The sequence below is a fragment of the Lissotriton helveticus genome, chromosome 5_1 (genome assembly GCF_964261635.1).
Source record: "Lissotriton helveticus chromosome 5_1, aLisHel1.1, whole genome shotgun sequence".
Classification (NCBI taxonomy): domain Eukaryota; kingdom Metazoa; phylum Chordata; class Amphibia; order Caudata; family Salamandridae; genus Lissotriton; species Lissotriton helveticus.
Window position 1 is genome coordinate 572,345,421 of NC_136065.1, and position 27,259 is coordinate 572,372,679.

The 27,259-nt window shown below is 45.9% G+C and overlaps 1 protein-coding gene across 1 annotated transcript in view; it reads right to left on the minus strand.

The window, feature by feature from the left end:
• PCGF5 (polycomb group ring finger 5) overlaps positions 1 to 27,259 on the minus strand; it is a 198,401-nt gene that overhangs the window by 86,915 nt on the left and 84,227 nt on the right. Inside the window, exon 7 of the mRNA XM_078642917.1 lies at positions 24,385 to 24,483. Coding sequence (XP_078499043.1) covers positions 24,385 to 24,483 — 99 coding nt within the window. The remainder of the gene's footprint in view (positions 1 to 24,384; positions 24,484 to 27,259) is intronic.

A 27,259-nucleotide genomic window follows, 5' to 3' on the forward strand; every position in this document is an offset into this window, starting at 1 on the left:
GGAGGCATGTGTCAGGAGAACCAGCTTGTCCGAGTAGAAGGTGGTTCAAGGAGGGTGCGCAGAGTGCCTGCAGTTCCCTAACCCTCGTGCAAAATATTATGGCCACTAAAAAGAAAGCTTTCATTGACAAGAGCCTAACAGGGCAATTGTGTATAGGCTCAAGTGGTGCATACATGAGAAAGGTGAGGGCTAGGTTGAGGTTCCACTGAGGTATGATGAATGACAAAGGGGGAAACATATGCTGCAGGCCTTTAAGAAAGCTATGTAACCACAAAATCTAGACTGAATCTGGGATGAGGGAACCAGAGGCACAGGGTGCTGGGAGCCGGCAGCCTCCAACAGAAACTGTTTACCACAATGAAACCGCTCCCAGTGGGGTGTCACTAGTGCTAGTGCAAATTAATCTGTGAGTGAAGGACTGGTCACACAAACCACCTGGTGTCATGCTTCATCATTGAGCAATCCTCGCCCTCTAAAAACCTGGTTTGATAGAGGGCGGCATACACCTGACGACAGGGATGCACTTCTAAACTAAGTGGGGGCCCATGGAAAAAGATTGTGAGGTTAAAAAGCCATTATGGATGTCAAATTAAATTTCAATATTGCTGACATCTATATGGTAGTAAAAACAAAGTGATCGTGTAATGGGGATATTATTGTCCCCCCACGGCTAGCAATGGCGTCAACATGTTTCTTCCAAATGCCCAGTTGGGTCCGTGGCATTCATCAGGATCGAGAAACAAATAAACTGCGGGCTCCATTCTTACCGAACTGTGGTGAGAGGATTTCCACTCAGTGGGGTGATGTAGATCACACTCCACCGTGAAATGGCCTATATCTAAAGTCTGAAAGAAAAACAAAAGATTAAAAGCTATGGTACAGCACTAGACATACACAATATAACCTATTCAGCCACCTACACCGAGGGTCTATCGTGAGTGGCTATAAGTGCAGCAGTTGTGACAGTCATCTGTGCATCAGAGAGGAGAAATTATCTCCAAAATGCTTACCCTGTAGTTGGGACACTGTGCCCCATAGGAGGGTGAGGGCAGGAGACCCCTTAGGTCAAACGCTAAAAAAGTAATAAGGAGAAAACACAAAACACAAAATGTTTTTACCATGGTAGATGCTGCCAAGAACACACATGAGGTTCTGTGGTGTATCAGATCCAAAATACCTGTAAAGGAATCTATTCATCCACACATGTGTTTTCTCCTGCACTTACAGCCAATCACGATAGACCCTCGGTGTATGTGGCTGAATATGCAATATTGAAATTCAATTTGACATCCATAATGCCTTTTTAACCTCACAATCTTTTTCCATGGGCCCCCACTTAGTTTAGAAGTGCATCCCTGTAGTCAGGTGTATGCCGCCCTCTATCAAACCAAGTTTTTAGAGGGCGAGGACTCACAGATTAATTTGCACTAGCACTAGTGACACCCCACTGGGAGCGGCTTCATTGTGGTAAACACTTTAAGAAAGCTAGCCACAACATGTGACTTAAGGAGAGACGGTTGGTCCGGCAATTGCACAAAATGCAGAGATGGCAGAGATAAATCCCTTAACTGGGCAAGGAGCAGATCCGCTCTGGGCCAAAGACAATGCAAACAATAGAACCATTGATAAAGGTGAGGAAGGGGGGGGGGGGTCAACATTGTGGAAAGCATACCATGACACAAACTTATCCCAAGGGCAGGTGTATACCGACTTGGTGGAGGGATGCCTGGCTGTCAGAATAACATTACAGACTTTGGGAGGAAGGTAGGAAGCTATCAACTGTCACCACTCAATCTCCACACATGAAGGTGGAGGGTGTGCAGGTTCAGGTGCAGAACCCTTCCCTGTTGCAGCGAAATAAGATTCTCTCCTAAGGGCAGCCTGACTGGAGGGCCGATGGTCATGCTCAGCAGCTAGGGATACCAGACTCTCCGTGTCTAATTGGAAGCCACAAGATTGACTTGGCCCAGTCGTTCCTGATCCACTTGAGAACTCTGGGAAGGAGTGGTATTGGCAGAAAGGCATACAGGAGGCCGGAGCTTTACCCGAAACGAAAGGCGTCTCCAATAGAGAGTCACCTTGGAAACTCCAGTGTGCAAAACTGCTGACATTGTGTTTTCTCGACACTGGAGAACATATCTTACCAAGGCTCTTCCCACTCCTGAAAGAGACCTTACACCACCTCCCGATGGAGACTCTCTGCCATTCACAGCGGACCCAGTCAGCTGTTGAACCCACCAAAGAAATGCCCAGATGCTCCAGCCATGTCCAGAGATGCAGGGTCTCTTGCAAAAAGGGTACATGACTCCAACCCGGCCTGCTTGTTATAACATGGCGGTGATGTTGTCTGTGAACACCTTCATCAGTCTTCCCTTGATCGAAGGAAGAAAGGCTTTCAATGCCAAGCAAATTGCCTGGAGCTCCAACGGGTTGATGAGGAGCTCAGACTCCGCCGGAGTCCAGAATCCTTTGATCTTCACCTCTTCCAGATGGCCACCCCAGCCCAGAAGCGGCACGTCTGACACTACAGTCAGCTATGGTTGAGGAAGGGAGGGGGGTCTGCCACTGACCCAATTGTGGTTTGTTAGCCACCCCTGCAGATCATTTGCAGTTCTTGGTGAGATCTGGGCCATGTCAGAGAGATTCATGATGCTGTGCCAACTGGGACTTCAGGTGCCACTGCAAAGCCAGCATACGTCAATGGGCATGAGTAACCAACAGGATGCAGGAGGCCATGAGGGCCAACAGCCATATAGTCAGTATCACCAAAATCCAGGATAGAGGCTGAAGAATCAGTAGCCTGAATATCCACAACTCACCGCTCAGGAGGATAGGCCCGACACTGCAGTGTTCAGGAAGCCTCCCATGAAAGGGAGCGTCTCAGAGGGAGTCAGGTGCGACTTTGGCATGTTGATAGTGAACTCCAGAGAGTGCAGGGGGGCTCACCGTAGTGTGAAAATGGGAGACGAGTGCTTGGGGCGAGCCTGCCTTCAACAGCCAATCATTGAGGTAGGGGGAAACTGGAACCCCTGATCCCCGCAGATGAGCTGCAACCACGGCTATCACTTTTGTGAACATCTGAGTGGCGCTGGTAAGGCCAAAAGGGAGCACGGCTAATTGAAGGTGCTCTTGGCCTACCATGAACTGCAGGTAAAGTCTGTGGGCAGGCATGACAGAGGATGTGGAAATATGCATCTTTTAAGCCCAAAGCTTCCATCCAGTCTCCTGGATCTAGGCCAGACAGAACTTGTTCAAGCGTGAGCAATTTGAACTTCTTGTTCAAGAAGAGGTTGAGAAGGCGCAAGTCTAGGATAGGACGAAGTCCTCCATCCTTCTTGGACACTAGAATGTATATGAAAAAACAACCACAACCTACTTCTGATGCTGGCAGCCTCTCTATGGCTCGCTTTACCAAGAAAGCCTGCACATCTTGACTGAGCAAGGAGAGCTGGTACTTCATCAGTCGATTTTAAGTGGGTGAAAAGCGGGGGTAGTCACAAAGGGGAGGGAGTAGCTCCTTTGGACGATCTGGAGGTCTGATATCACTGATTGCCAGTGGGGCAGGTAATTCTGCCTCCCATTGAGTACCCATGATGGTTTGAGGGCAAACTAAAGGGGCTCGGTGGCAGCGGCTGCTGAGACGGTGGTGGACTGATTCAGACGCCGGCCACCAATTCCCCATTGTCTATGGGATCCACTCCCTCGCCCACAAAAAGGCTGAGAGGCCTGTTGGCAATTGTGGCTGGGAGGGAATGGGCCGGCTGGAGAGCCATTTCACGGTCATGAAAGGGGCAGAAAGGAGTAGCCAAGGGGCTATAGGCAAGCCCGAGGGCTGTAGCTTTGCTGTCTTTAAGCTCTCCAGTCTAAATCCGCCTTCTCTCCAAAAAGGCAAGAGCTATTCAAAGGCATGTCCATGAGGGAAGCCTGGACATCCACTGAAAAGCCAGTTGTTCTCAGTCAAGTGTGACGCTTCAAGGCCACGGACAATGAAATCGCTAAGCCCAGTGAGTCAGTCATGTCGATCCCACACCTTAGCTTAGCTGCATCTTGCCCATCAGCAACAGCCTGGGAGAGTATGGCTCAGTCCTCTTCCGAGACCAAAGGCAACACTTGGGCAGCAGACTCCCATATCGTGTGGGAATAACGGCCTAATTGGCACGCAGTATTCACCGACCTCATGCTCGGCTGGTGGAAGAGAACATTTTCTTGCCAAAGTTATCAAGCTTCTTGGATTCCCTATCTGGTGGAGAATGTGCTGGGTTAGTCTTGACGTGGAGTCTTAGACCAACAAGCTCTCTGGGGTAGGGTGCTGGGTTAGGAAACTGGGGACCCCAGGACAGGGAGATGGTGGCGGGCAATTGTCCTATGCATAGGAGCCTCTGTGCAGGGCTTGGACGGGTTCAGAGTAGGGCTTCTGTAAGGGGTTCATTGAAGGTGATTAGGGGCTCAGAAAGACATACTCCTGGCTGAAGCACCTCTGTCAAGACGTTCCTCTTGACTGTCACTGTGGGCAACTGAAGGTCCAAGATATCAGCCACCCTATGCATCACCACTGCAAAAGAGGCTCCCTCCTCTATAGCCACAGGAGGAGGAGAGACCAGGCCAGTGTTAGGTGAGGTGTCTAACCCACTGGCCTCTAGCAGTTGCTCGTAGCAGTTTTCCTGTCCTTCATCTGGCAGCTGGTAACCATAAGGGTCCACAGACCCCACTCATTTGTCTCCCTCACCAGGCCTATCAAACAAATAAGAGACAGGCTCCGCTCTGGAAGCAAGGACCCAGGCGGTGCCTGAGTCGGCGTCAGACGATGCCCATCTGCCTCCATGTCGGAGTCAGGAATAACAATGGGGGCGGTGGCACCTAGGGACTTCGGTCTTTCCGGGGAGTCAGCAATGGAGCAAGTGCCAAGGAAGGTCTCAGTCTCACCAGCAGATTCAGCAAGGGATTAATGCAGTCCGACTGGCACCAAGGCCGAAACCACCGATGTGGTTCCATTAGAGGACCCTTTCCATGCCTGTGGATCTCAGAGGCAATCCAGAGGAGACGGTCTCCCAAATATGAGATGCATGGCCTCATAGTACTCCTTCAGCTGGGCGGGGGTTGCTCTGGGAAAAATCAGGGAAGCGCAGAACAGAGCGGGGTTCAGTTTCCGCTTACTTGCACGGCCTAGAGTGCCGACGCTCCCGCGTCTCATCTGAAGAGTTCGACGGAACCCCGTGAAGTTGATGATCTCTTTGAGTTCTTTTGCTTTTAGGACTTATCCGACTTCCCTGCTAACTAAGAGTGTGACGATGACCATCAGGAAGGGCTCTGCGAATGGTCCCAGGACCTTCCACACAATTTTTGCCTCGAGAGAAGCAGAGTCAACCAATGCTGGGTGGTGGTAAGCGCTCCCTCAGCACTTCCTAAGCTCCCTGGGATGCATGGCGTGCCAGTCCTTGCAGGTTTTGGAGATGTGGCCCTGCTTTAAGCACCATAAACACACCAAGTGGGGGTCTGTCACCAACATTTGCCTATGATAGACCCAACATGGTTTGAAAACAGCTGGTTGCTTGGGTGACATGACCTCACACTAGGAGAAAATTCTGAATAAAGTTCAACAAAACAGCGTAAAAAGCCAGTCAAAAAGTGATTATGGGGTAACTCAGACTGGATGAGTGCAATCTGGCGCGGAAATGAAAGAATGGTCATCAGCTCGCCGAGTTGCAGCCTACATAGGTAACACGCATGTCACTTTCGGCATGGACGCCGCCGACCCGAACACCACCACCTACCAGCGTGTAGGGGTACTGCTCACAAATCCTCCGTATCCAGTCAGAACCCTGGGGATATTCAAAGGTATGGAATCTGCGGCTAAAAGTTGCTATCAGATTTTAGTGTATATTGTTATTTGTGTAGTCATGTGTAGAATGAATGAAAGAATAATGCAGTCACTGAGCGCTCATAAACCTCAGAAAGAGGTGTACAGGCGCTTGTAAGACGACAGTGCTAATGGTGAAAATAGAAAAAATTTTGTATTATTTGTTAAAAAGACAGAATGTTAGCCCTTTTCTAAAACTTGAATAATTCAATTAGGTTCAAACAGAACTGGGCAGTGAGCAGTCTCCCTGTTTGAAATTATTTATGGTATTTTGGTGTTTTAACCAAGTGTAGAGACATTTATTTTAGTTTTGTATAGAGTACCAGAAGGTACTGGACAGCTTTTCATGAGCACCAGTTACATTACATAAGGACACATTCATTTGTGGGGTTTTTTGGGACGGGGAGGTCAAATGATTTACCCAGAGTCACAGGATGTTGAGCTGATGAGGAGACTCGAAACTGGTTTCCAAGGTCCAAAGTCAGCAGCTCTGGTCGTTATGCCACATCATCCCACTTGGATCACAGCAGACGCAGGGCCGAACTAGGAAAACATAGTATCCACATAGAAGTTTACTCCAGTGCAGCATAGGGGTTTGTGGCAAAGACAGAGGGCTTTAAAGAGGCTTCTTTGTAGAAAGGTAGTCAAGGTAGCAGGCGATTGGGGCACTTCTTTTTAGTCGAAGGATGATTTGTGCTGCTGTGTTTTGAACTAATTGCTCTTTATGTACAAGATATTTGGGTAGGCGAACCAATAAATAGCTGCAGTAGTCTAGCTTAGAAGTCATAAGGGTTTAGACCAGTTTGTTCATGGAAGATGCTGGTTGAGAAGGCAGAATCTCCCTGGTGACTGCTAACAGTTGCAAACAAGAAGTTGCAGAATATTGTATGTGTATGTCAAACCGAGCCTAAGTTTATGGCATACTCAGCTTCGTTCTAGGTAGAGGACTTAGAGAATTAGTCTACCAGTCCTTGGTCCACGTGTTGCGGTCACTAATGATAAGGACTTTCATTTTGCCGCCAATTAAGTACTAGAGAGTAGGATTTTATGATTAGTGACGTCCCCAAGGCAGGATGAAAACGGATAGTAAGTGACTTTTGCGTTTCCATCCGACATCATAATCAATTGGATATCGTCCGCCAAGGCATCAAAATTAATCAATTAATCTAGCTAGAGGTACCATGTACAAATAAAAAAATGTAAGGGACTAAGGGCGTATTTTAAGATATAATTCAATTATGAATATACAAAAGCCACATCTTAATTGAAACTGAGATTAATAGCCTATACCTAGGCATAACCTTACACCACCTGTTGCAAGCTAAACTGTGACTGCTCATTCAAGGAATTGAGAAGGTCTGGCAGGCAAACTTTCTTTTGCAGATCGAGTACCCAGTAGCCTAGTTGGCAGAGAATAATGCCCTCTAACCTTTGATGGACCTCGATTGTTCTTGTGAATATAAACATCATGAACAAAGTCTGAAACAATGCGGAATTAGGAGACTTATACAGAAGTAAGTATACATAAGTTTTCTGTTGCAACTGTTCTCCTGCATTGGCATCTTAGATCGACTTATATACCTCATTTACTCCCCTTCATCATGCTGGCAATCCTCCGTAGGAAATATAAAAATAGCTGTAACAGAATGCATTAATCTAACATTCTACTATGTCAGGCCCATCTAAAGTACACAACCAGGTAGAAAAGCAAAGATGTGGAGAAGTCACCAAGCTCCAACTCCATGGCTCATTTTTTTCAGAACACTTTAAAGTGAAATTAAATCGCAGAAAGGAAGGAGGTGGGATATTTGTGAATCTGCGTAAGAAACCAATGCTAGATAGCTGTAGGTGCATGTAAGTAACTTTTTTCAGCAACAAAGATTTACAATCTTAAGCCGATGCTACCATCCAATACAGGCAAAATATTGATACGCTGGAATAATGCCAGCCTTAGTTAAAATGATTCATAGTACATCCTGCCACACTGCCAATCCAGAGCCCGTTTGGTTGGATATTTAGACAGCAGTGCTTGATGGTGTGCAAGATTTCAACATTGTGGCCTTGCAGATTTCTGTAGGTGTAACTCCTTCCAAGGAGGCCATTGTGGGTAGAAGGTGATTTAGATTAGTTTACAGAGAGACGTTTACAGTGACTAAGGATGATACAGGGTATGTTTAAAAAGAATTAGCGATGACTTTAAGTGATAAGTACCTAGTGAGTGCAATAATAAAAACAATAATAATAGTAATAACAGTAACAATTAAAGTCACCTTTAATTGTGTACAGATTGCTCTGCAATGGCTGCCAGAGGCTGAAAAAAATGAGCATCACTACATGTTGGTTTAGGTGAACCTCTGGGGATATTATTGCTGTGAGTTTTTTTAGTGGGAAGTCCTGTCATGAAACTAGAAATGCGATTGTTGGATGGCACAGGGTTTTATCTCTAGGATTTTTCTAATGTATGTTGCATGTCTTTTGAGAGGAGCAGTTTCGATAAACTCTATAAATCAGTTCAAACGGAGGCATCAACAGTGCTGATATACTAGCGATGAACTTCCATGTAGTGGCACGACTTTCCATGATGGGATATTTTGCTCGACCCATCATGCGTTCCTTCATTCCTCTGTACGAAAACAAAGACTGTGTATAGAACAGCGTCGTGTAGTGTAAAATCTCGACGAGGGCGCCTCCATCCAAACGTTTTGAACATGTCCATAAACAAAATCTATTATAATCAGGCTATACATTCTCATTCGGGTCAGAAATGGGTAGAGCCGACTATACCAGTTACATAAAGGATTCAACATCTCATACACGGCTGAAAAAGACTTTTCATGGGAAAACGTTGAGTTTGTTGGTAAATATTATATTTCATTTTTTTTATTGCTTATGCTCGGCTAGAGGTGTTTCACACGCAAATATGGTAAATTTTACTGTGTAATAATCTACTGAAGTGAATTAACATCATCATCTACCGAAGTTCTTACGACACATAATTTCCGTAACAAAGAACGGTCTCTGTGAGGCAACTGCCAGTACAATGCATCATGGTTAAGCAAGCTCTTAGTATTTTACGGTGCTGGGTATAATTTTCAAAGTTTTCAATGTAGGCCTCTCAGACTGCATGTTTATGCTCATGTTTTACATTTTCAACTCCTATCTCAACTAAGATGCTGCAATGCTAACTTCAAATATGCTATTTTTCAAACCTATGGAACATACTCAGGAAAAATAAGGCCCTTTAAGTGGGCACTTGTACCCTGTGTTTATATACATGGACAATTTATCTATGGAAAAGAGGTCCAGGATCCACTCATGCAGCAGGTCATTGTTCAGGGTTTTTTGACTATCAATGAAGAACCTAAGTGAAAGTTTGGAGAAAGTGGAAACATGATGGGATGGTGAGTGGATGCAGGTTGAGATAGTGTAAGGGGTGAATGTGCTTGAGGTAGAAATGGGTGGTACCAGATAGCAGATTGCATGGGGGTTTCATCTGATGAGAGGAGCAGGCACAAGAAAGCAGTTGGTGTGAGACACTAGATGGGGAGAAAATAGATAAAACAGTTAGAGTGAATTTTGGATGAGTATCTGAATAGAGCTAGGGGTATAAGGACGGGTTGAGAGCTTGTGGATAGAAGTGACAGTGTCAATGAAGTCAAAAGAGTAGAAGAAGCAAAACAGCTGAGTAGTGAGAGGATGGTGGAAAGGATGAGATGAGGTGGGGATAGCAATGGAGTTTATCAGTGTGTTACAGGCTTATAAACTCAGCTGAGAAGGCTCCAAATAAATGCAAAACAATTCTCATCAATGTGTTAATGATTTGTTACATATAAATATTTTTGCTTTAAATACTGCAATCAATTTTGAATTTCCAATCATCCGAAATTAATGGCTACTAAACATTTGAGTTGGAGGATAGAAGTTTTGATTTAGGATCCACTGGTTCTTGCTGTAAAACCTTGCCCTGTAGCTTTACAACTGTAATACTGACTCAAGAAGTAAAAATGATAATAGTGTGTACATATGTAGCACACACCAAAGTTCAAAAACCTGCACTTCGAGAAAATGTATTGGAAATAAGAATGTACATGGGGGTCAGTCTTGCAGAAAAATATGGGTGGCCATTGATTAAGAGCTGCATCCCAAAGGCCCAAAGCCGCAAAAAATACTATTGGAAGGTAAATAATTCCAACGTACTTAGGCCTAACAACAGGGAAGAACTTTTCCTGGAAATCCCACATAGATATGATGAATTTGAAGCACTCACAATTGGCGGGCGTCCTGCTCAGAGAGCACAAACAATCTAAATCCAAACCTATTGCCCCCGCATTACAAATTTATAATAATAGGGTGGGGGCTTCAATTCTATATGGAGCAGAATTATGGAGCTTCAGTGATTTATCACTTCTAGCTGTGGCACACAACAACTTCCTCCGAGCGCTCCTGGGGCTTCCCAAATCCACACCCTTGACCCCCTTGTATCTCGATACAGGCAGCAGGAATATTAGGGATCAGGCTCGATTTCGCCCTATAGCCTACTGATGCGTCTTTGGACGACTCCTGAGCTGTCACAGTATGCACCGGCTTTGAGTGAAGTCAAGTCTATGACTACTTCTGACCGGATTCTGTGGTTTAAAGAGTTCAAAATATCCTTAGTAGTTATGGGCATGAGGTCCCTATGGGAATCCCCATCCTCTATGGTCTTCCCCTCAAATAAGTCATTAAAAGAAGCCTTCTGGAATCACATAGAGCAGCTGAGATTGTACCAGAGAAACAACACCTTAACATCAGGATTCTTAGAGCTCAAAACGACCTCGACCTTCGAGCCATATTGGGATTTAAAAGCACCCTGGAAAGAAATTATACCATCAGTTCAGGGTAGGTTCCCTACCCCTGGGATTTTATATGGCTACTTGGAAACGCGGATGTGGAGGCCATTGCCCGTTCTGCCCTGAAGTGATGGAGGCAGCTGCACACTTCCTTTTTGCATGCCCGTCCTATAGAAATCCAAGACTAAAGTGGTTAATCCCCATCTGTAAAAACCTGGGGTTCAGGATAGTTATGGCAGCCTTGAGGGTTCTTAGGACGGACACGGAACAAGCTATAGTGGTAGCCGTGGCAAAGTATTTGGGATGGGCTTGGGTGATTAGAGCCAACACGATGAAACTCTCCTAATAGCTCTCCCATGTAAATGCTCGCCTTATCTCTTCTGTAGGAAACCTGCTGTCTTGTGTATATATATATTTTTAAACCTGATCTCCTGTTTCAATTGTCTTAACTGTTTTTTTATCTTGTTTTAAATACTGCTGATCACTTTTAAATATTGCTTTTTAACATTTTTATAAATCTTTTATGGTGATGTATTTTATGATTTTTCTAAAAATCGAAATAAAGACTTTGAAATTGAATTCCAACGTACACTTGTCAGACAGTGGAGAAGTGTGGCTCAATGGTTAGAGCGGCAGACCCTGATGCAGAGGTCTAGCCCGGGACCAGGGTTCAATTCCCCGCCTCGGCAGGTCTTGGGCTCAAAAATTCCACGGACCTGATAATTCTCGCCTCGGTGCCTAATCCAATCATGGAGTCCCACTCTGCAATTCTGGGCAATAGCTTGCTTAATCTCCACAACGGCCCCCACAACGCTAAGGATGCCTGGCCTCCACCTTGGGGGTTCCCAGGAGTGGACACCTCACAGGGAAAGCCAGGATGGGTTCCACAGCGGTATTCATGCAATGCCTTGAGACCCTTGCGGGTGAGTAGTGCGCTATACAAGTATCAATTTACAATTTACATTTACAGTGCTTACATTGTTCCCACTGCTAGTACTTTGCCACATAATGGAGTTCTATCTTTTGCTAATGCTTCCAAAAATACTGGCCCTTTAAATGAGTGCAAATATCCAGAATTTTCCCTGGACGAAGCCAGATTGGTGCTGAAAGAAAGCAAGGGGGGGAAGGCCCCAGGGCCCGACGGGATCCCTATTGACCTCTTTAAATTTAACATCGAGCTCTGGGGCCCTATCCTCACTTTGTTCTTTAAAGCCTGCCAAAGTCAGGGTTTTTTACACACTTATCGTCCCTATTTTCAAGAAGGGTGACCGTAACAACCCAGCGCAATACAGGCCAATTTTCCTCTTGGATTGCCTGGTTAAGGTTGCTGGTCGCATGCTCTTGGGACGCTTACAGGAGTGGGGGGAATCAAACAATATCCTCTCAGACCTACAGTAGGGGTTGAGGGCAGGGTTGGGTACTGTAGAGCAGGCTGTAAACCTAGACTTGTTAATTGGCAAGTATGTACACATGAAAGGTGGTAATCTTTTTTTAGTCTTTATTGATTTGTCTTCAGCTTTTGATTTGGTAGCTCACGATAGGTTATGGGCAATAATGACTAATATGGGCGTGGATGTTAAAATTGTAAACTTCTTAAGAGACTTGTACGCCCAAGGCAGAGGCAGAGTACGTTACGGTCTTAACGGTACCTGTACTGAGACATTGAACATAGGAAGAAGGGTGTGGCAGGGATGCGTAATGGCCCCCTTCCCATTTAACCTTTATATAAACAGCATAGAAGATATACTGGCAAGTAAATGTGTATATCTACCTCAGGTGGGGCAAAGGACTATTCCAGCACTATTTTATGCCAACGATGCGGTGTTAATGGCCTGTACTCCCATTGCCCTGCAGTGCCTGATGGATGAATTTGCTCAGTATGTGCCTAATTTGGGGTTAAAAATCAACATAGGTAAAACGTTCGCCATGAAGATTGGGAAGAAGGCTACCCGCTGTCGTGACATTTTTATTGAGGGTTCTACCATCCAGTTTACAGATTCCTTCTCATATTTGGGCATTGCTTTTAATCAATCAGGGCATTAGCAAGGGGCTATTAAATCAAGGCGACTCCATTTCATGAAAACAAAAACGGCCCTATCGAGTTTCGCTAGTCAGTGTGGCTTTAAACATCCAAAGGAGATGATGACTATTTATAATGTAAAGTGTAGATTGTCAGCCATGTATGGGGCTGAGCTTTGGGGTCATGGAAAAATATATATATTACAGCTTGAAGAAAATGCTTTTCTCAGGTCTCTCCTTGCACTCCCGAAAAGTAGCTCAACATTTGTATGTCACTCTGAATTGGGTGCCCCCTACTTAGCAGACTTAATTAGGATCCAACCTGTGCTATTATGGCAAAAAATATGGTCATCTGAACACATTATTTTAAACTGAGCCATATTCGCTGACCGCCAAAAATCCCCTAAGTTTTTTAAAATTCCATGGCTCAAGTATGTTCATAATTTCTTGGAAAACCTTGGCCATTCTGAATATTTTACTCTCCCTGAGAGTTTGGCCACCGTTAAGAGGAAAAACTTGAAGTTGAAATGCATCCCTTTTCTGGAAGAAATCAGATTAGCATCTAATATCTGTAAGCCTACAGTGTTGAGGAACCAACTGATTTTGCCCAGTGTTTACATGCAACCATACTTAGTTAACATTTATAATTCTCGCCATCGGTTTGTGCTCACATGTTTTCGGCTGGATATTTTCCATCATTTAATCAGTTTTCCCATTGTTACCAATTGGTCAGTCAACCTGGGGAACTGTACGTGTGATGATATTTCACATCAGAATACTATGCACACCATATTCTTTTGTACACACTTCTCATGTTTGAGACAGAAATTCATAAAACCCTTGTTTACTACAGTTGGGTTTCTGATATTGTCGTCCTGCGTATACATATTTGCAAATGCTACCAGACATTTCTACGTGTTTTGTAATGACGTTATAAATCGTGGGAAGCAGCTGTAAATTGTAATTATATTATCGTGTTACGATGTTAGACGTTTTAATATTCAAAGTCTTCAATTTTTAAATAAGGATGAATTTTGTATCATTGTTTTTAACTTGTATTTTTGGTCATTTTAAATCATTGTATCAATGTATTTTATAACTTCTATGATTCACTTTGTGACTTCGAATAAATCTTTTTTTGATATTTGATCTTGATCAGTGTTTAAATTAAAGACAACATTTGCAGCAGACATTGTGGAAACCATTTTACAAATCTTTAACAGTTTCTGAAAGTCAACTAACATTTGGCTCTTCAGACCAAATTTTTGAACTCAGAAATACTACACATTTGTGGTGTTCAAATAAGAAAACAAGTTACTTACCTGTAACTGTAGTTCTCCAGTATTGGAAGCTTTCATAGATTCATATGCCTGAATTATTCCCCGTCGTCGAGACGGGAGTCTCCGGTACATAAAAAAGCAATGCATAGCACTATAGCAAACTGAAAAGAGGCCTAGGCCCGTTTTCCTTTTGCAACCCATAGCCTTCGTTATGTAAAAAAGGCCCAAACTTTTCCCTGAACCAATCAGCAGTCCTCACCCTCTAGAGCACTCCTGAGAGAACCTCACCTCTTGCCCCCCAGATGTTCGCGCACTTGTGCATACCAAACACTTGTTGTGCCAAATCCAAGGTGAGCCTCTCAGGGGAGGAGGGTGGGTGCATGTGAATCTATGAAAGCTTCCAATACTGGAGAACTACAGTTACAGGTAAGTAACTTGTTTTCTTACTCCAGTATTGGAACTTTCATAGATTCACATGCCTGAATTAGAATAGTGAGCAGTAACATCACAAAGCACATTTGTTCCTTATATTTCAACCTTGTGCAACACAACTTGTGCATTATAAAGGTTAGTACAGTATCATAAATGTGACTTTGTAAACAAGACAAAAAAGGATGGAGGGATGTAAAAAAGGCTCACCGTTACTGGATGATCCTTCTCAGCACCGCTTCTCGCACCGACGCTTCAGTCTCTGCAGCTGCTTCCAAGCAGAAGTGCTTGTTAAATGAGGGCGTAGATGCCCAGGTCGCTGCTCTGCAGATATCCTGTATAGGCACTCCTGCAAATAACGCCGTGGACGTGGACACTGCTCTCGTCAAATGGGCACGAACTCGTGAGTTCAGAGGCTTCCCAGCAGCTTGATGACATTAATCAATTGCACTGGAAATCCATCTGGCAATTTCACGTTTTGATAAAGGAGAACCTTTCCTGGGTGCACTGAAAGCGACAAAGAGCTGTGAAGATTTTCAAAAACCTTTGGTTTCTTTAAGATAGAACTTGAGACATCTCTGAACGTCCAATGAATGTAAGACTCTTTCCCCCGCTGTTGTTGGTTGAGGAAAGAAACGTTTCAACACCAATGGCTCATTCAAATGGAAATCAGTAGGCACTTTAGGAAAAAGTCTTGGATTAGTCCTCATAATCATTCTGTCCTCTTTAAACTGCAAAAAACGTCCAATGAATGTAAGACTCTTTCCCCCGCTGTTGTTGGTTGAGGAAAGAAACGTTTCAACACCAATGGCTCATTCAAATGGAAATCAGTAGGCACTTTAGGAAAAAGTCTTGGATTAGTCCTCATAATCATTCTGTCCTCTTTAAACTGCAAAAAAGGGTCTCGAATTGCGAGAGCTTGTAGTTCTCCTACTCTCCTAACTGAAGTTAGTGCGAGGAGAAGCACCACTTTCCAAGCTAAAAATTTTAGGTCCGCTCTGTGTATGGGTTCGAAAGGTTGTTTCATCAATTGAGACAATACCATGTTGAGATTCCAGAGCGGTGGTGGAGGCTTTATTGGAGGCAAAACTCTGAATAATCCCTTCATAAACTACTTGATGAGCCTGGCTGACCATAAGGAAGGGCCTGTTGCAGATCTTCTGTATCAGGATATTGCAGCAAAATGCACTTTTAAAGAAGCGTGAGCCAAGCCAGACTTTGCTAATAGCAAGATGTATTGAATGATTTCATGAGGTGCCGCCATCAGAGGATGGGTGCCATTCCGTTGACACCAGAGACAAAACCTCCTCCACTTCATCCTGTAGGTTTTGTTTGTGCTCTCTGCCCTAGCCTTCGATAGGATGTTTCTACACTCCTGTGAAATATTCAGATGTTGGAACTCACAGTGCTCAGGAGAAAGGCTGCTAAGTGCAAGGATTTCGGGTCCGGATGGAGCACTTGTCCCTGGGACATTGTCAGGAGTGACGGTATCGTCTGCAGACAAATAGGTTGCGCTTCTGACAGCAGCAGATGATCCGCAAACCAGTGCTGTCTGGGCCACCAAGGGGCTATCAGGATCAGCCTGCACGGTTCTTTCTTTATTTTCATGAGGACCCTTGGCAGGAGGGGAATTGGGGGAAAAGCGTAGGCAAAGAAGTCGAACCATGCCATCGAAAACGCATTCCCCAAGGATCCCCCCTGGGGAAGCCAGCTTGCGAAGAACCGGCATTTCTTGTTCTCCCTTGTGGCGAAGAGGTCCACCGTTGGTTTTCCCCATGTCCGAACAATGCTGTCCAGGACTCCCTGGTCCAACTCCCACTCGTGGCAGGAAGTTGTGAGCCTCCTGAGAGTATCTGCTTTGGTGTTCTGATCCCCTGGTAGGTGTTCTGCAGACATGGATATTCCTTGTTGTAGAGCCCATTTCCATATGTTCTGGGCTTCTTGAGAAAGGGAGAGAGATCTCGTGCCTCCCTGCTTGTTTAAGTAGTGCATCGCAGTCGTGTTGTCTGTTCTTATCAACAAGGACAAACCTCTGATCCGTGGCAGGAAAGCCAGCAATGCAAGGCGCACCGCCCTTAGTTCCAGCAATTTTATGTGTAGTTGTTGTTCTTTTAACTTCCATCGACTGCTGACCTGAAGGTCTTGCAGAAATGCCCCCATCCCTCCAGGGAAGCATCTGTAGTCACAATGGGGCTGGAGCCGTGAGAAATGAGAGTCCTTGAGAGACGTTTCACTGTTGAGTCCACCACGCTGCTGCCTGCAGCATGACCGGTGTCACTCGCACCACATCCTCGAAGGACCCCTGTGCTTGACGCCATTGGAGTTCGAGCTGTTCTTGTAACGGCCGCATTCTTAATCTGCAGTGAGGCACAAGGGGAATGCAAGATGACATTATCCCCAGCAATGAATTGTACCTGCGTACTGAAAGATGCTCTCTTTTTTAGAAATCTCTGTAAGTGGGACACTATTTTTTGTTGTCTTTCTTTGGAGGGGAACGCTTTGTTTTTCTCCATGTCTAAGTTTGCTCCCAGAAAAGTTATCAGTCTCTTTGGTTGAAGGGATGATTTTTTCTCGTGCAGAGTCAATCCCAACTTGGTAAACAAGTCTATGCACGCCCCCGTTGAAGCTCTGGTTAGTGCTTCTGTTGGTGCCTTGACCAACCAGTCATCTAGGTAAGGAAAAACCTTAGTCCTTAGGGGCGACACCGCCGGTGTGTGAGTAGTGTGCGACCCCACCCCCATTTGTAACTTTAAAGCTCCCTTGAGCAGCGGGCTGACGAGCCTGGGATCCCGCACCTACGCGCCTGAGTGGTACTATACCTGGCAGATATTGGCAGCCATCGGCAACCCCAGTACACGGCCTATCCCTGCTGATGAGGGGTAATACCCCGAAACACGTGTCCAGGGATGGCGAAGACAGCGAAGATAGCAGAAGATCGAAAAATGATGCATCGCGAACACTTTACTACATTGACCAGAGTCCTTAGGGGCGACACCGCCGGTGTGTGAGTAGTGTGCGACCCCACCCCCATTTGTAACTTTAAAGCTCCCTTGAGCAGCGGGCTGACGAGCCTGGGATCCCGCACCTACGCGCCTGAGTGGTACTATACCTGGCAGATATTGGCAGCCATCGGCAACCCCAGTACACGGCCAATCCCTGCAGATGAGGGGTAATACCCCGAAACACGTGTCCAGGGATGGCGTAGACAGCGAAGATAGCAGAAGATCGAAAGATGATGCATCGCGAACACTTTACTACATTGACCAGAGTCCTTAGGGGCGACACCGCCGGTGTGTGAGTAGTGTGCGACCCCACCCCCATTTGTAACTTTAAAGCTCCCTTGAGCAGCGGGCTGACGAGCCTGGGATCCCGCACCTACGCGCCTGAGTGGTACTATACCTGGCAGATATTGGTAGCCATCGGCAACCCCAGTACACGGCCTATCCCTGCTGATGAGGGGTAATACCCCGAAACACGTGTCCAGGGATGGCGAAGACAGCGAAGGTAGCAGAAGATCGAAAGATGATGCATCGCGAACACTTAACTACATTGACCAGAGTCCTTAGGGGCGACACCGCCGGTGTGTGAGTAGTGTGCAACCCCACCCCCATTTGTAACTTTAAAGCTCCCTTGAGCAGCGGGCTGACGAGCCTGGGATCCCGCACCTACGTGCCTGAGTGGTACTATACCTGGCAGATATTGGCAGCCATCGGCAACCCCAGTACACGGCCTATCCCTGCTGATGAGGGGTAATACCCCGAAACACGTGTCCAGGGATGGCGAAGACAGCGAAGATAGCAGAAGATCGAAAGATGATGCATCGCGAACACTTTACTACATTGACCAGAGTCCTTAGGGGCGACACCGCCGGTGTGTGAGTAGTGTGCGACCCCACCCCCATTTGTAACTTTAAAGCTCCCTTGAGCAGCGGGCTGACGAGCCTGGGATCCCGCACCTACGCGCCTGAGTGGTACTATACCTGGCAGATATTGGCAGCCATCGGCAAGCCCAGTACACAGCCTATCCCTGCTGATGAGGGGTAATACCCCGAAACACGTGTCCAGGGATGGCGAAGACAGCGAAGATAGCAAAAGATCGAAAGATGATGCAACGCGAACACTTTACTACATTGACCAGAGTCCTTAGGGGCGACACCGCCGGTGTGTGAGTAGTGTGCGACCCCACCCCCATTTGTAACTTTAAAGCTCCCTTGAGCAGCGGGCTGACGAGCCTGGGATCCCGCACCTACGCGCCTGAGTGGTACTATACCTGGCATATATTGGCAGCCATCGGCAACCCCAGTACACGGCCTATCCCTGCTGATGATGGGTAATACCCCGAAACACGTGTCCAGGAATGGCGAAGACAGCGAAGATAGCAGAAGATCGAAAGATGATGCATCGCGAACACTTTACTACATTGACCAGAGTCCTTAGGGGCGACACCGCCGGTGTGTGAGTAGTGTGCGACCCCACCCCCATTTGTAACTTTAAAGCTCCCTTGAGCAGCGGGCTGACGAGCCTGGGATCCCGCACCTACGCGCCCGAGTGGTACTATACCTGGCAGATATTGGCAGCCATCGCAACCCCAGTACATGACCTATCCCTGCTGATGAGGGGTAATACCCCGAAACACGTGTCCAGGGATGGCGAAGACAGCGAAGATAGCAGAAGATCGAAAGATGATGCATCGCGAACACTTTACTACATTGACCAGAGTCCTTAGGGGCGACACCGCCGGTGTGTGAGTAGTGTGCGACCCCACCCCCATTTGTAACTTTAAAGCTCCCTTGAGCAGCGGGCTGACGAGCCTGGGTTCCCGCACCTACGCGCCTGAGTGGTACTATACCTGGCAGATATTGGCAGCCATCGGCAACCCCAGTACACGGCCTATCCCTGCTGATGAGGGGTAATACCCCGAGAAACGTGTCCAGGGATGGCGAAGACAGCGAAGATAGCAGAAGATCGAAAGATGATGCATCGCGAACACTTTACTACATTGACCAGAGTCCTTAGGGGCGACACCGCCGGTGTGTGAGTAGTGTGCGACCCCACCCCCATTTGTAACTTTAAAGCTCCCTTGAGCAGCGGGCTGACGAGCCTGGGATCCCGCACCTACGCGCCTGAGTGGTACTATACCTGGCAGATATTGGCAGCCATCGGCAACCCCAGTACACGGCCTATCCCTGCTGATGAGGGGTAATACCCCGAAACACGTGTCCAGGGATGGCGAAGACAGCGAAGATAGCAGAAGATCGAAAGATGATGCATCACGAACACTTTACTACATTGACCAGAGTCCTTAGGGGCGACACGGCCGGTGTGTGAGTAGTGTGCGACCCCACCCCCATTTGTAACTTTAAAGCTCCCTTGAGCAGCGGGCTGACGAGCCTAGGATCCCGCACCTACGCGCCTGAGTGGTACTATACCTGGCAGATATTGGCAGCCATCGGCAACCCCAGTACACGGCCTATCCCTGCTGATGAGGGGTAATACCCAGAAACACGTGTCCAGGGATGGCGAAGACAGCGAAGATAGCAAAAGATCGAAAGATGATGCATCGCGAACACTTTACTACATTGACCAGAGTCCTTAGGGGCGACACCGCCGGTGTGTGAATAGTGTGCGACCCCCCCCATTTGTATCTAGGTAAGGAAAAACCTGATGTTTTTGCTTCCTTAAAATCGCCGCCACTGGAGCCAGCCATTTTGTGAACACTCTTGGGGCTGATTTGAGGCCAAAAGGCAGTACCTTGAATTGATAATGTTCCCCGGCCACCATGAAACGAAGGTACTGTCTGTGTGCCGGATGTATTGGGACGTGAAAGTACGCATTTTGTAAGTCCAAGGTGGTCATATGATCCCCAGGTTTAAAAGAGAGGGATGTCTTGTAGAGAAACCATCTGGAATGACTGTTTTTTGAGATAGGTATTCAGGGATCTGAGATCCAGAATAGGACGCCATTGTAGGATGTTTTTCCTGACTAGAAAAAATCGGGAGTAAAATCCTTCTCCTTTTTGAGAATTCGGTACCGGTTCTATTGCTCCTTTTCGGAGCATTGTCCTGATCTCCTTCCGGATTTGATGCAAATGATTGACCTTGTGATGCATCGGTGGCGTCCGAGGGGGTGTCTGAAGAAATTCTAGAGTGTGGCTGAATCAAATAATGTTCAGGACCCAACGGTCCGTGGTTATTATTTGCCAATTGTGAGGAAAACGGGAAATCTTTCCACCCAGGGGAACATACGATCTCAGTGTATCCGGTGTGATCAGCATTCGCAGGTTGTCATTGACGTCGGGCGTTGTCCTTACCCTGACGACCTCCTCTACCTCTCGGAGCAGATTTGGAATAACCTCCTGATTGTCGCTGTGAGTACTGCTGACGGTAGGGTTGAGAAGTGGAGGTATAAGAAGAATATTTCCGCTGCTGATATCCTCCTCTGTATGATGTTTGGCTCCTACGCTTAGAGCCACGAAAAGGAACCTTTCTGTATTGCAGAGTTCCCAAAGCTTTGGCGGTATCAGTGTCTTTCTTGATACTCTGCAGCACGTCATCCACGTGCTTGCCGAATAAGTCTTCGCTGTTGAACGGAAGATCCAAATTTTATTCTGGACCTCCGGTCTGAATGCTGTTGCCCTCAACCACCCTTGTCTGCGCAGCACCACCGCTCCTCCCAGAGACCTGAAAGCTGTAGTTGCTATATCCATAGCGCAGTCTATGATTTCCGCCGAAGTTCTTTCCCCCTCCAGAAGAATCTTTCTGGCTTCTTGCTTCTCCGTATCGGGCACGTGGTCAATATAAGGTGACAGGTCGCACCACATTTGCCTGTCGTACCTTTCCAGGATGGCTAGAGCTTTTGCGGCCTTTACTAACAGAGGTGACATAGAGGAAAATCTCTTCCCTGCGTTGTCCAGTCCTTCTCAGTCCAGGGGTACTGTAATCGGAGCTGACGGATTTCTTGATTTTTGCTGCGCCCGCTTGTGTAATCACCGAATCCGGTTTGGGGTGACCCAAAAGGCAGGCTGGGGCATCTGCCGGCGCTTTATACTTTTTGTCTAATCTTGCGAGTACTGGGGACACTGTAGCTGGTGAGTCCATCACCTTTAGGCATTCCTCCCAAATAGGACTCACAATCGGCAAAGATCGAACCGATTTGCGATAGGTTTCTTTAAAGTCATATAAGAAGCATTCAGCCTTATCTTCGGACATGGAAAGCGAGAATCTTTTAGTGGGCCTTTCCATCAGGTTATGAAACCCCCCAATGTCCTCTGGTGGGGAATCCACGGGTTTCGGTGAAGGGGACGTAGGTGAAGGAATGAGGTAATCGTCCCACTCCTTGCTAGGATCCATAATCGCCCCATCCTCATGTTCCTCATCAGTAGTGTCGGGATCCCGCTGAGGTCTCGATGGCGGAGACTTAGGCAAAAGCTTTGGCAAGATCTCTCGTCTGCGCACCGGCGTACCCGGCACAGAGCGTGGCCGAGGTGTAACGTCAGGGATTTCCTTAGTCGTCTGAGGTGTAGGATGTCTTCTTCTATAATCTTCCAGCATGGATTGAAGATCTCTCAATAAAGAAAAGAGCACAATTGTCATCTCTTCTCGTTCCTGGTGGTGCTGATGTTGGGGATGACTCTGAAACTCATACTCATCTTGTGAGTCTTCCTCCTGGTACTTAACCTTTAGTTGAGATGGGCTGCTAGTATATCCGAAAGGACCACCATCATCCTCTTCCTCCAAATCTTCCTCCTCCAGAAGGTGAGAAGGAACCAATGGTGACACCTTACTGGGCGACGTAACTTCTGGCGTTATTGTTCTTTTCCAGGCCAAAAAACGTTTCTCCAGTGTTTTGCCCGTCGACGAAATCATAACCGTGAACGCTATCATAGACGTTGTCGTCACAGTCGTCGACGGTCCCATGGTCGATGTCGTCGTCGACGATCCCATCGAAGACATGGTCGTCACTGCCTTCATCGACGAAGGGCTCCTCGTCCATGTCGGTCGTCGACGGCGGAAGCGTAGACGGCAATACAGCCTTTACCTCAGTTTTCGTCGACGACGATGGTGTTTACGTCCCGGGTGATGTTCTCCTCGTCGACGATGCAGATTTTTTCACCTCAGAAGGTTTAGTAAAATACTTTTTTATGGTAATTTTTACCTTTGGAGGAGATTTCGACGGCTCTGATGAAGTCTTTTTAGCCCGTTTCTCTTCTGAAGCATGACCCTTCTTCTCCTTAGACTTTCCTGAAGGAGATTTTGAGGGACTGCTACCCGAAGACCCTGGTGTGGTCTTTTTAGGGTTTTTTTCAGGCCTCTCACCTGAGGTATGAGCCTGTGGAGATCTGCTCCTCTTCTGAGATCTCCTGGATGATGTTGACTCCTCCTCACTGTCACTTGAGAGGATCTCCTTCCTGGCCTTCACCTTCTGGAGCCAGAGTAGAAGTCTTCCTTCACGATCTCTCAAGGTTTTATTGGAGAAAGTGCGACAAATCTTACACTCCTGCGCCTGATGATCTGGGTAAAGGTAATACATACAGTCTTCATGAGGATCATCTGTATAAAGCCTTTTCTAAGAGCAGGTGGCACAAGCTCTAAATAAGCTTTTCTTCTCCCTGTCAGCCATGGTAGAAGAAATAGAGAAGTTTCCAAAAACTCAATCTAGAAAAAGGGGAACCCCCAAAATCCAGTTAAAGAGTATAAAATGAAGATTTTGAGCAGAGCTCAAAGGAGACTCCCTAGCACAACGTGCGGTAGAAAATCTGAGGGGCAAGAGGTTCTCTCAGGAGTGTCCTAGAGGGTGAGGACTGCTGATTGGTTCAGGGAAAAGTTTGGGCCTTTTTTACATAACGAAGGCTATGGGTTGCAAAAGGAAAACGGGCCTAGGCCTCTTTTCAGTTTGTTATACTGCTATGCATTGCTTTTTTATGTACCGGAGACTCCAGTCTCGACGACGGGGAATAATTCAGGCATGTGAATCTATGAAAGTTCCAACACTGGAGTAAATGCCTTTATGGACCAACTACATTTAGTACTTTTGAATGAGTTCTGAAGAGGAATAATCTAGGCGTTTCTGCAGGCACATAACACAAACTAGATTCCCTTTACTCTTTTAGAAGCATTAGCCTCTCTTAAAGTCTGTTGTAGGTTTACTCTTAACCTCTAGATAAGAGAAAGCTCTAAGACCGAATACTGTAACCTTTCAGCAGAAATTCCCCCTGCCCCTTTTCACCACATTGATGTAACCAGAGAGACTGAAAAGAGCCTTTGCACTGTATGACTGAATAGCATACATATGAAGAAGAACCCTCTAACTCCTCTTCCCAAGTACATATACGAAATACTTACCATAAAAGGGACTGAGGTAAGATGCACCTTTTTCACATTCCTATTAGAATAATGGAAGAAGACCATCCTTGAAAAATACCATTGAATGGTTGGGCAATGATCCCCACATACTTTCTTGTGTTAAAAGCTTCCTCTGGTGCCAAGCAAAAACATTATTGTTTAAGGAAGTAAAAATGCAAATAGGATGTGTGCTCAAATGGCCTGCGTCCTTTACAGTCCCTGTTGCTAATTCACTGATGGGAGACTGCAAGGTTTTAAACCCCTTTACATCCCCATATCTGTCTGAGCGCCTGTTGACAGGGAGATCTGGGTATCAAAACCTTGTACTGGAGCTAGTGGTCTCATCATGGGATATGTCCTGGCCATTCCAAAGATCAACTTACCTCCGCAGGAGAGGGAGTAAGGATCGGGTTTATGAATCATATTCATACAGGTATACAGTGGAAGAACGAAAGGACAAACAGAAGCAAAACCATGCAAAAAAAGTTAGCCTAAGGGACCATGCTGCAAATGCAGACAGAACAAGTACTGACACTTCAAATAAGTTTGGATTTTTATAGATAAATCAATCTAAGAGCACAGTGAGTATACAGTTAACTCAAAGATAAGTCACAGGAATTACAAACGCACCTCATATGTACTTGGAAGTTTTAACTTTAAACTTAAGAATTTTTTAATGGTCCCAACTGTCACTCGTGTAGAGCAGCGTATAAATTTTTTCAATAAACCCTGAAAAAAAGAAATATTCATGTTATATTTCAAACCCATTTACATGAAAATATGCCTTAATAACACAATTTAAGAAAGAGGGCACATCACTTACTTATAATCCCTATTCTCCTGGAAACAGTTGTTTACGAAGCAATAGATATTTTTTAACAATAAATATTTTAACCATGACAATCTAAGTACATCACTTTCAATTTTCCTTTTATAATTTATAAAAATAATAACATAAATATTCAATATTTTATTTATCCTCTTAACAAGAGAAAAAGTACAGGAAAATGAAGATACACAAAAAACATTTTGATGGATAATTTGTCAGTCACTTTCAGGTAGCAGGCTACCTAAAAGCTACTCGCTGAAGTACAATCCCAGATATAGTTTACCATGATGGGTGAGTTAGAGGTATCTCTTGAATCACTATTTCATTCTCCATTATCCTGGCTACACTTGAGGGACAGGCTACTTTTTGATTAATTGAAAGAATATACACAGACATTAGAACTAAACAGATTAACTTGACACAAACAGTAAGTGAGCACCAGCCCAGATTTGGGAACATAAGATGGAGCTGCCCTTCAGCTCATAAACAAGGAAAATTATTGTGAGACCTATGCAGTCTCTTTGTTGCCAAAGTTTTAGTACCCTTTTTTGCATTTGATAAAAAAAATCTCTACTAATTAGAACACTGTGTTTAATTTAAAACTGCTCTTTCTTTTTCACAAGATGGATCACAAAATATTTTTATGAAAGCCATTATGAGCCTCATAACGATGTCGGTCGGAAAGGCTAGAATGGCATTCACATTTTCCTAACCTGTGTCGGATCCCTCGTTTCTGACCGACTCTGTAACATTTCCGACCGACCAAATACGATGGAAGGTAACCGTTCAGTCTTTCTAACTAGGCTCTGACCAGCATTCGGAGACTCCAAGTTGGTTGGAGCCGAATCGTACAGGTCAATGAAGGAGTAGTTTCTGTCCTGTAACTCCAGTTCTGTAGTAGGGGTATCTCTGTTATAGTCATAATCTAGTGAATAGTCCCGCCCATGTGCGAGGACCCCGGCAATCAAAAATAATCTCTTAAGTTGTCAGAAAATTGCAGAACTGCAAAGACACTTAAGAGAAAATTTAAAGACAAATAATGCAGCCTATATCCACAGGCTACACTGTCCAGTACTTCAACTAGAAATTCCACCAAAAATCCACAAACAGCAAAGCCTGTCCAGATTTCCCTTGCTTTAACAGCAAAACCCCTCTGGAATGATAGAGAGGAAGGCATGGACAGACAAGCCCCATAGGCTGCCATTATGTGGCTTAAATAGGGTACTGTGCCTTTAAGAGAAATTTCCAGAACTTCTCCCAGTATCCCAGAATGCATAGCAGGTCCCTCTCACTTCCAGTTCTTTTTGAAGGCGTAACACGCCAGACCTGTCGCTTTCCTTAAATGAACATCTCTCTCCACCGGGGAGGCGGGAGGGCGCTTATGACTATAACAGAGATACCCCTACTACAGAACTGGAGTTACAGGACAGAAACTACTCCTTCTGTAGTAGGGGATCTCTGTGTATAGTCATAATCTAGTGAATAGAATGGCAAGCCCATCCCCACACCAAAGCGGCGGTGGAGGAAAGAGAATTAACACCACTATTGTGCGAACAGATTTCGCAGCGAAGCCTGCCCAACCTGAGCGTCTGCCCTGGCATCAGTGTCCAGGCAGTAATGCTTAGCAAAGGTATGGACCGACTTCCAAGTGGCCGCCTTGTAGATTTCTGCAATCGGAACATTATGGAGCAATGCTGTCGTGGCAGCTTTGCCCCTGGTGGAATGAGCCTTAGGCTTACCTCCTAAGGTCTTATTAGCTTTTTGGTAACATAACTGTATGCAGGACACAATCCACCTAGAGATAGACTGCTTAGAGGTCGCAAGACCCGTCCTGACCGATCCATAATTGATAAACAATTGGTCAGACCTACGAATATCTGTGGTCTTATCCAGATAAAATTTCAACACCCTCCTAACATCCAGGGAATGTAAAGACCTTTCCGCCGGAGATGAAGGATTCTGAAAAAACGTAGGCAAAGTTATGGTCTGGTTGACATGAAAATCAGAAATAACCTTGGGAAGAAATTTAGGGTGAGTACGCATAACAACCTTAGCAGCATGAAATACAGTATAAGGTTCTTGGCAACACAGCGCCTGAATTTCACTCACCCTGCGGGTTGATGTAATGGCCACGAGGAACGCCGCCTTCCAGGACAGGTGCTGCAACGAAGCCTTATGAATAGGTTCAAAAGGCTCCTTCATCAACCTGGACAGCACCACATTCAATTCCCATGAAGGCTAAGGAAGCCTGACAGGAGGGAACACTTTCTTCAAGCCTTCCAAAAAATCTTTGATCACAGGGATCTGGAAGAAGGAAGTCTGCGAAGGGCATTTCCTGTAGGCAGTCAAAGCAGCAAGATGAACCTTAATAGAATGGACATTAAGGCCAGACTGCGCCAACTGTAGAAGATAAGGAAGGATGACATCTTCCTTACAAGTCGTCGGATCATAGTCCTTAGACTTGCACCAGATACAAAATCTCTTCCACTTGTACGCATAGGAAGTCCTAGTGGAAGGTCTCTTAGACTCCTTCAGTATGTCCATACAATCTGCAGGGAGATTCAAATGACCATATTGCACTATCTCAGGAGCCATGCTGCCAAATTCAAAGACGAGAGGTTGGGGTGCAACATCAGCCCCCCGAACTTCGTGAGAAGGTCCGGCCTGCACGGCAGC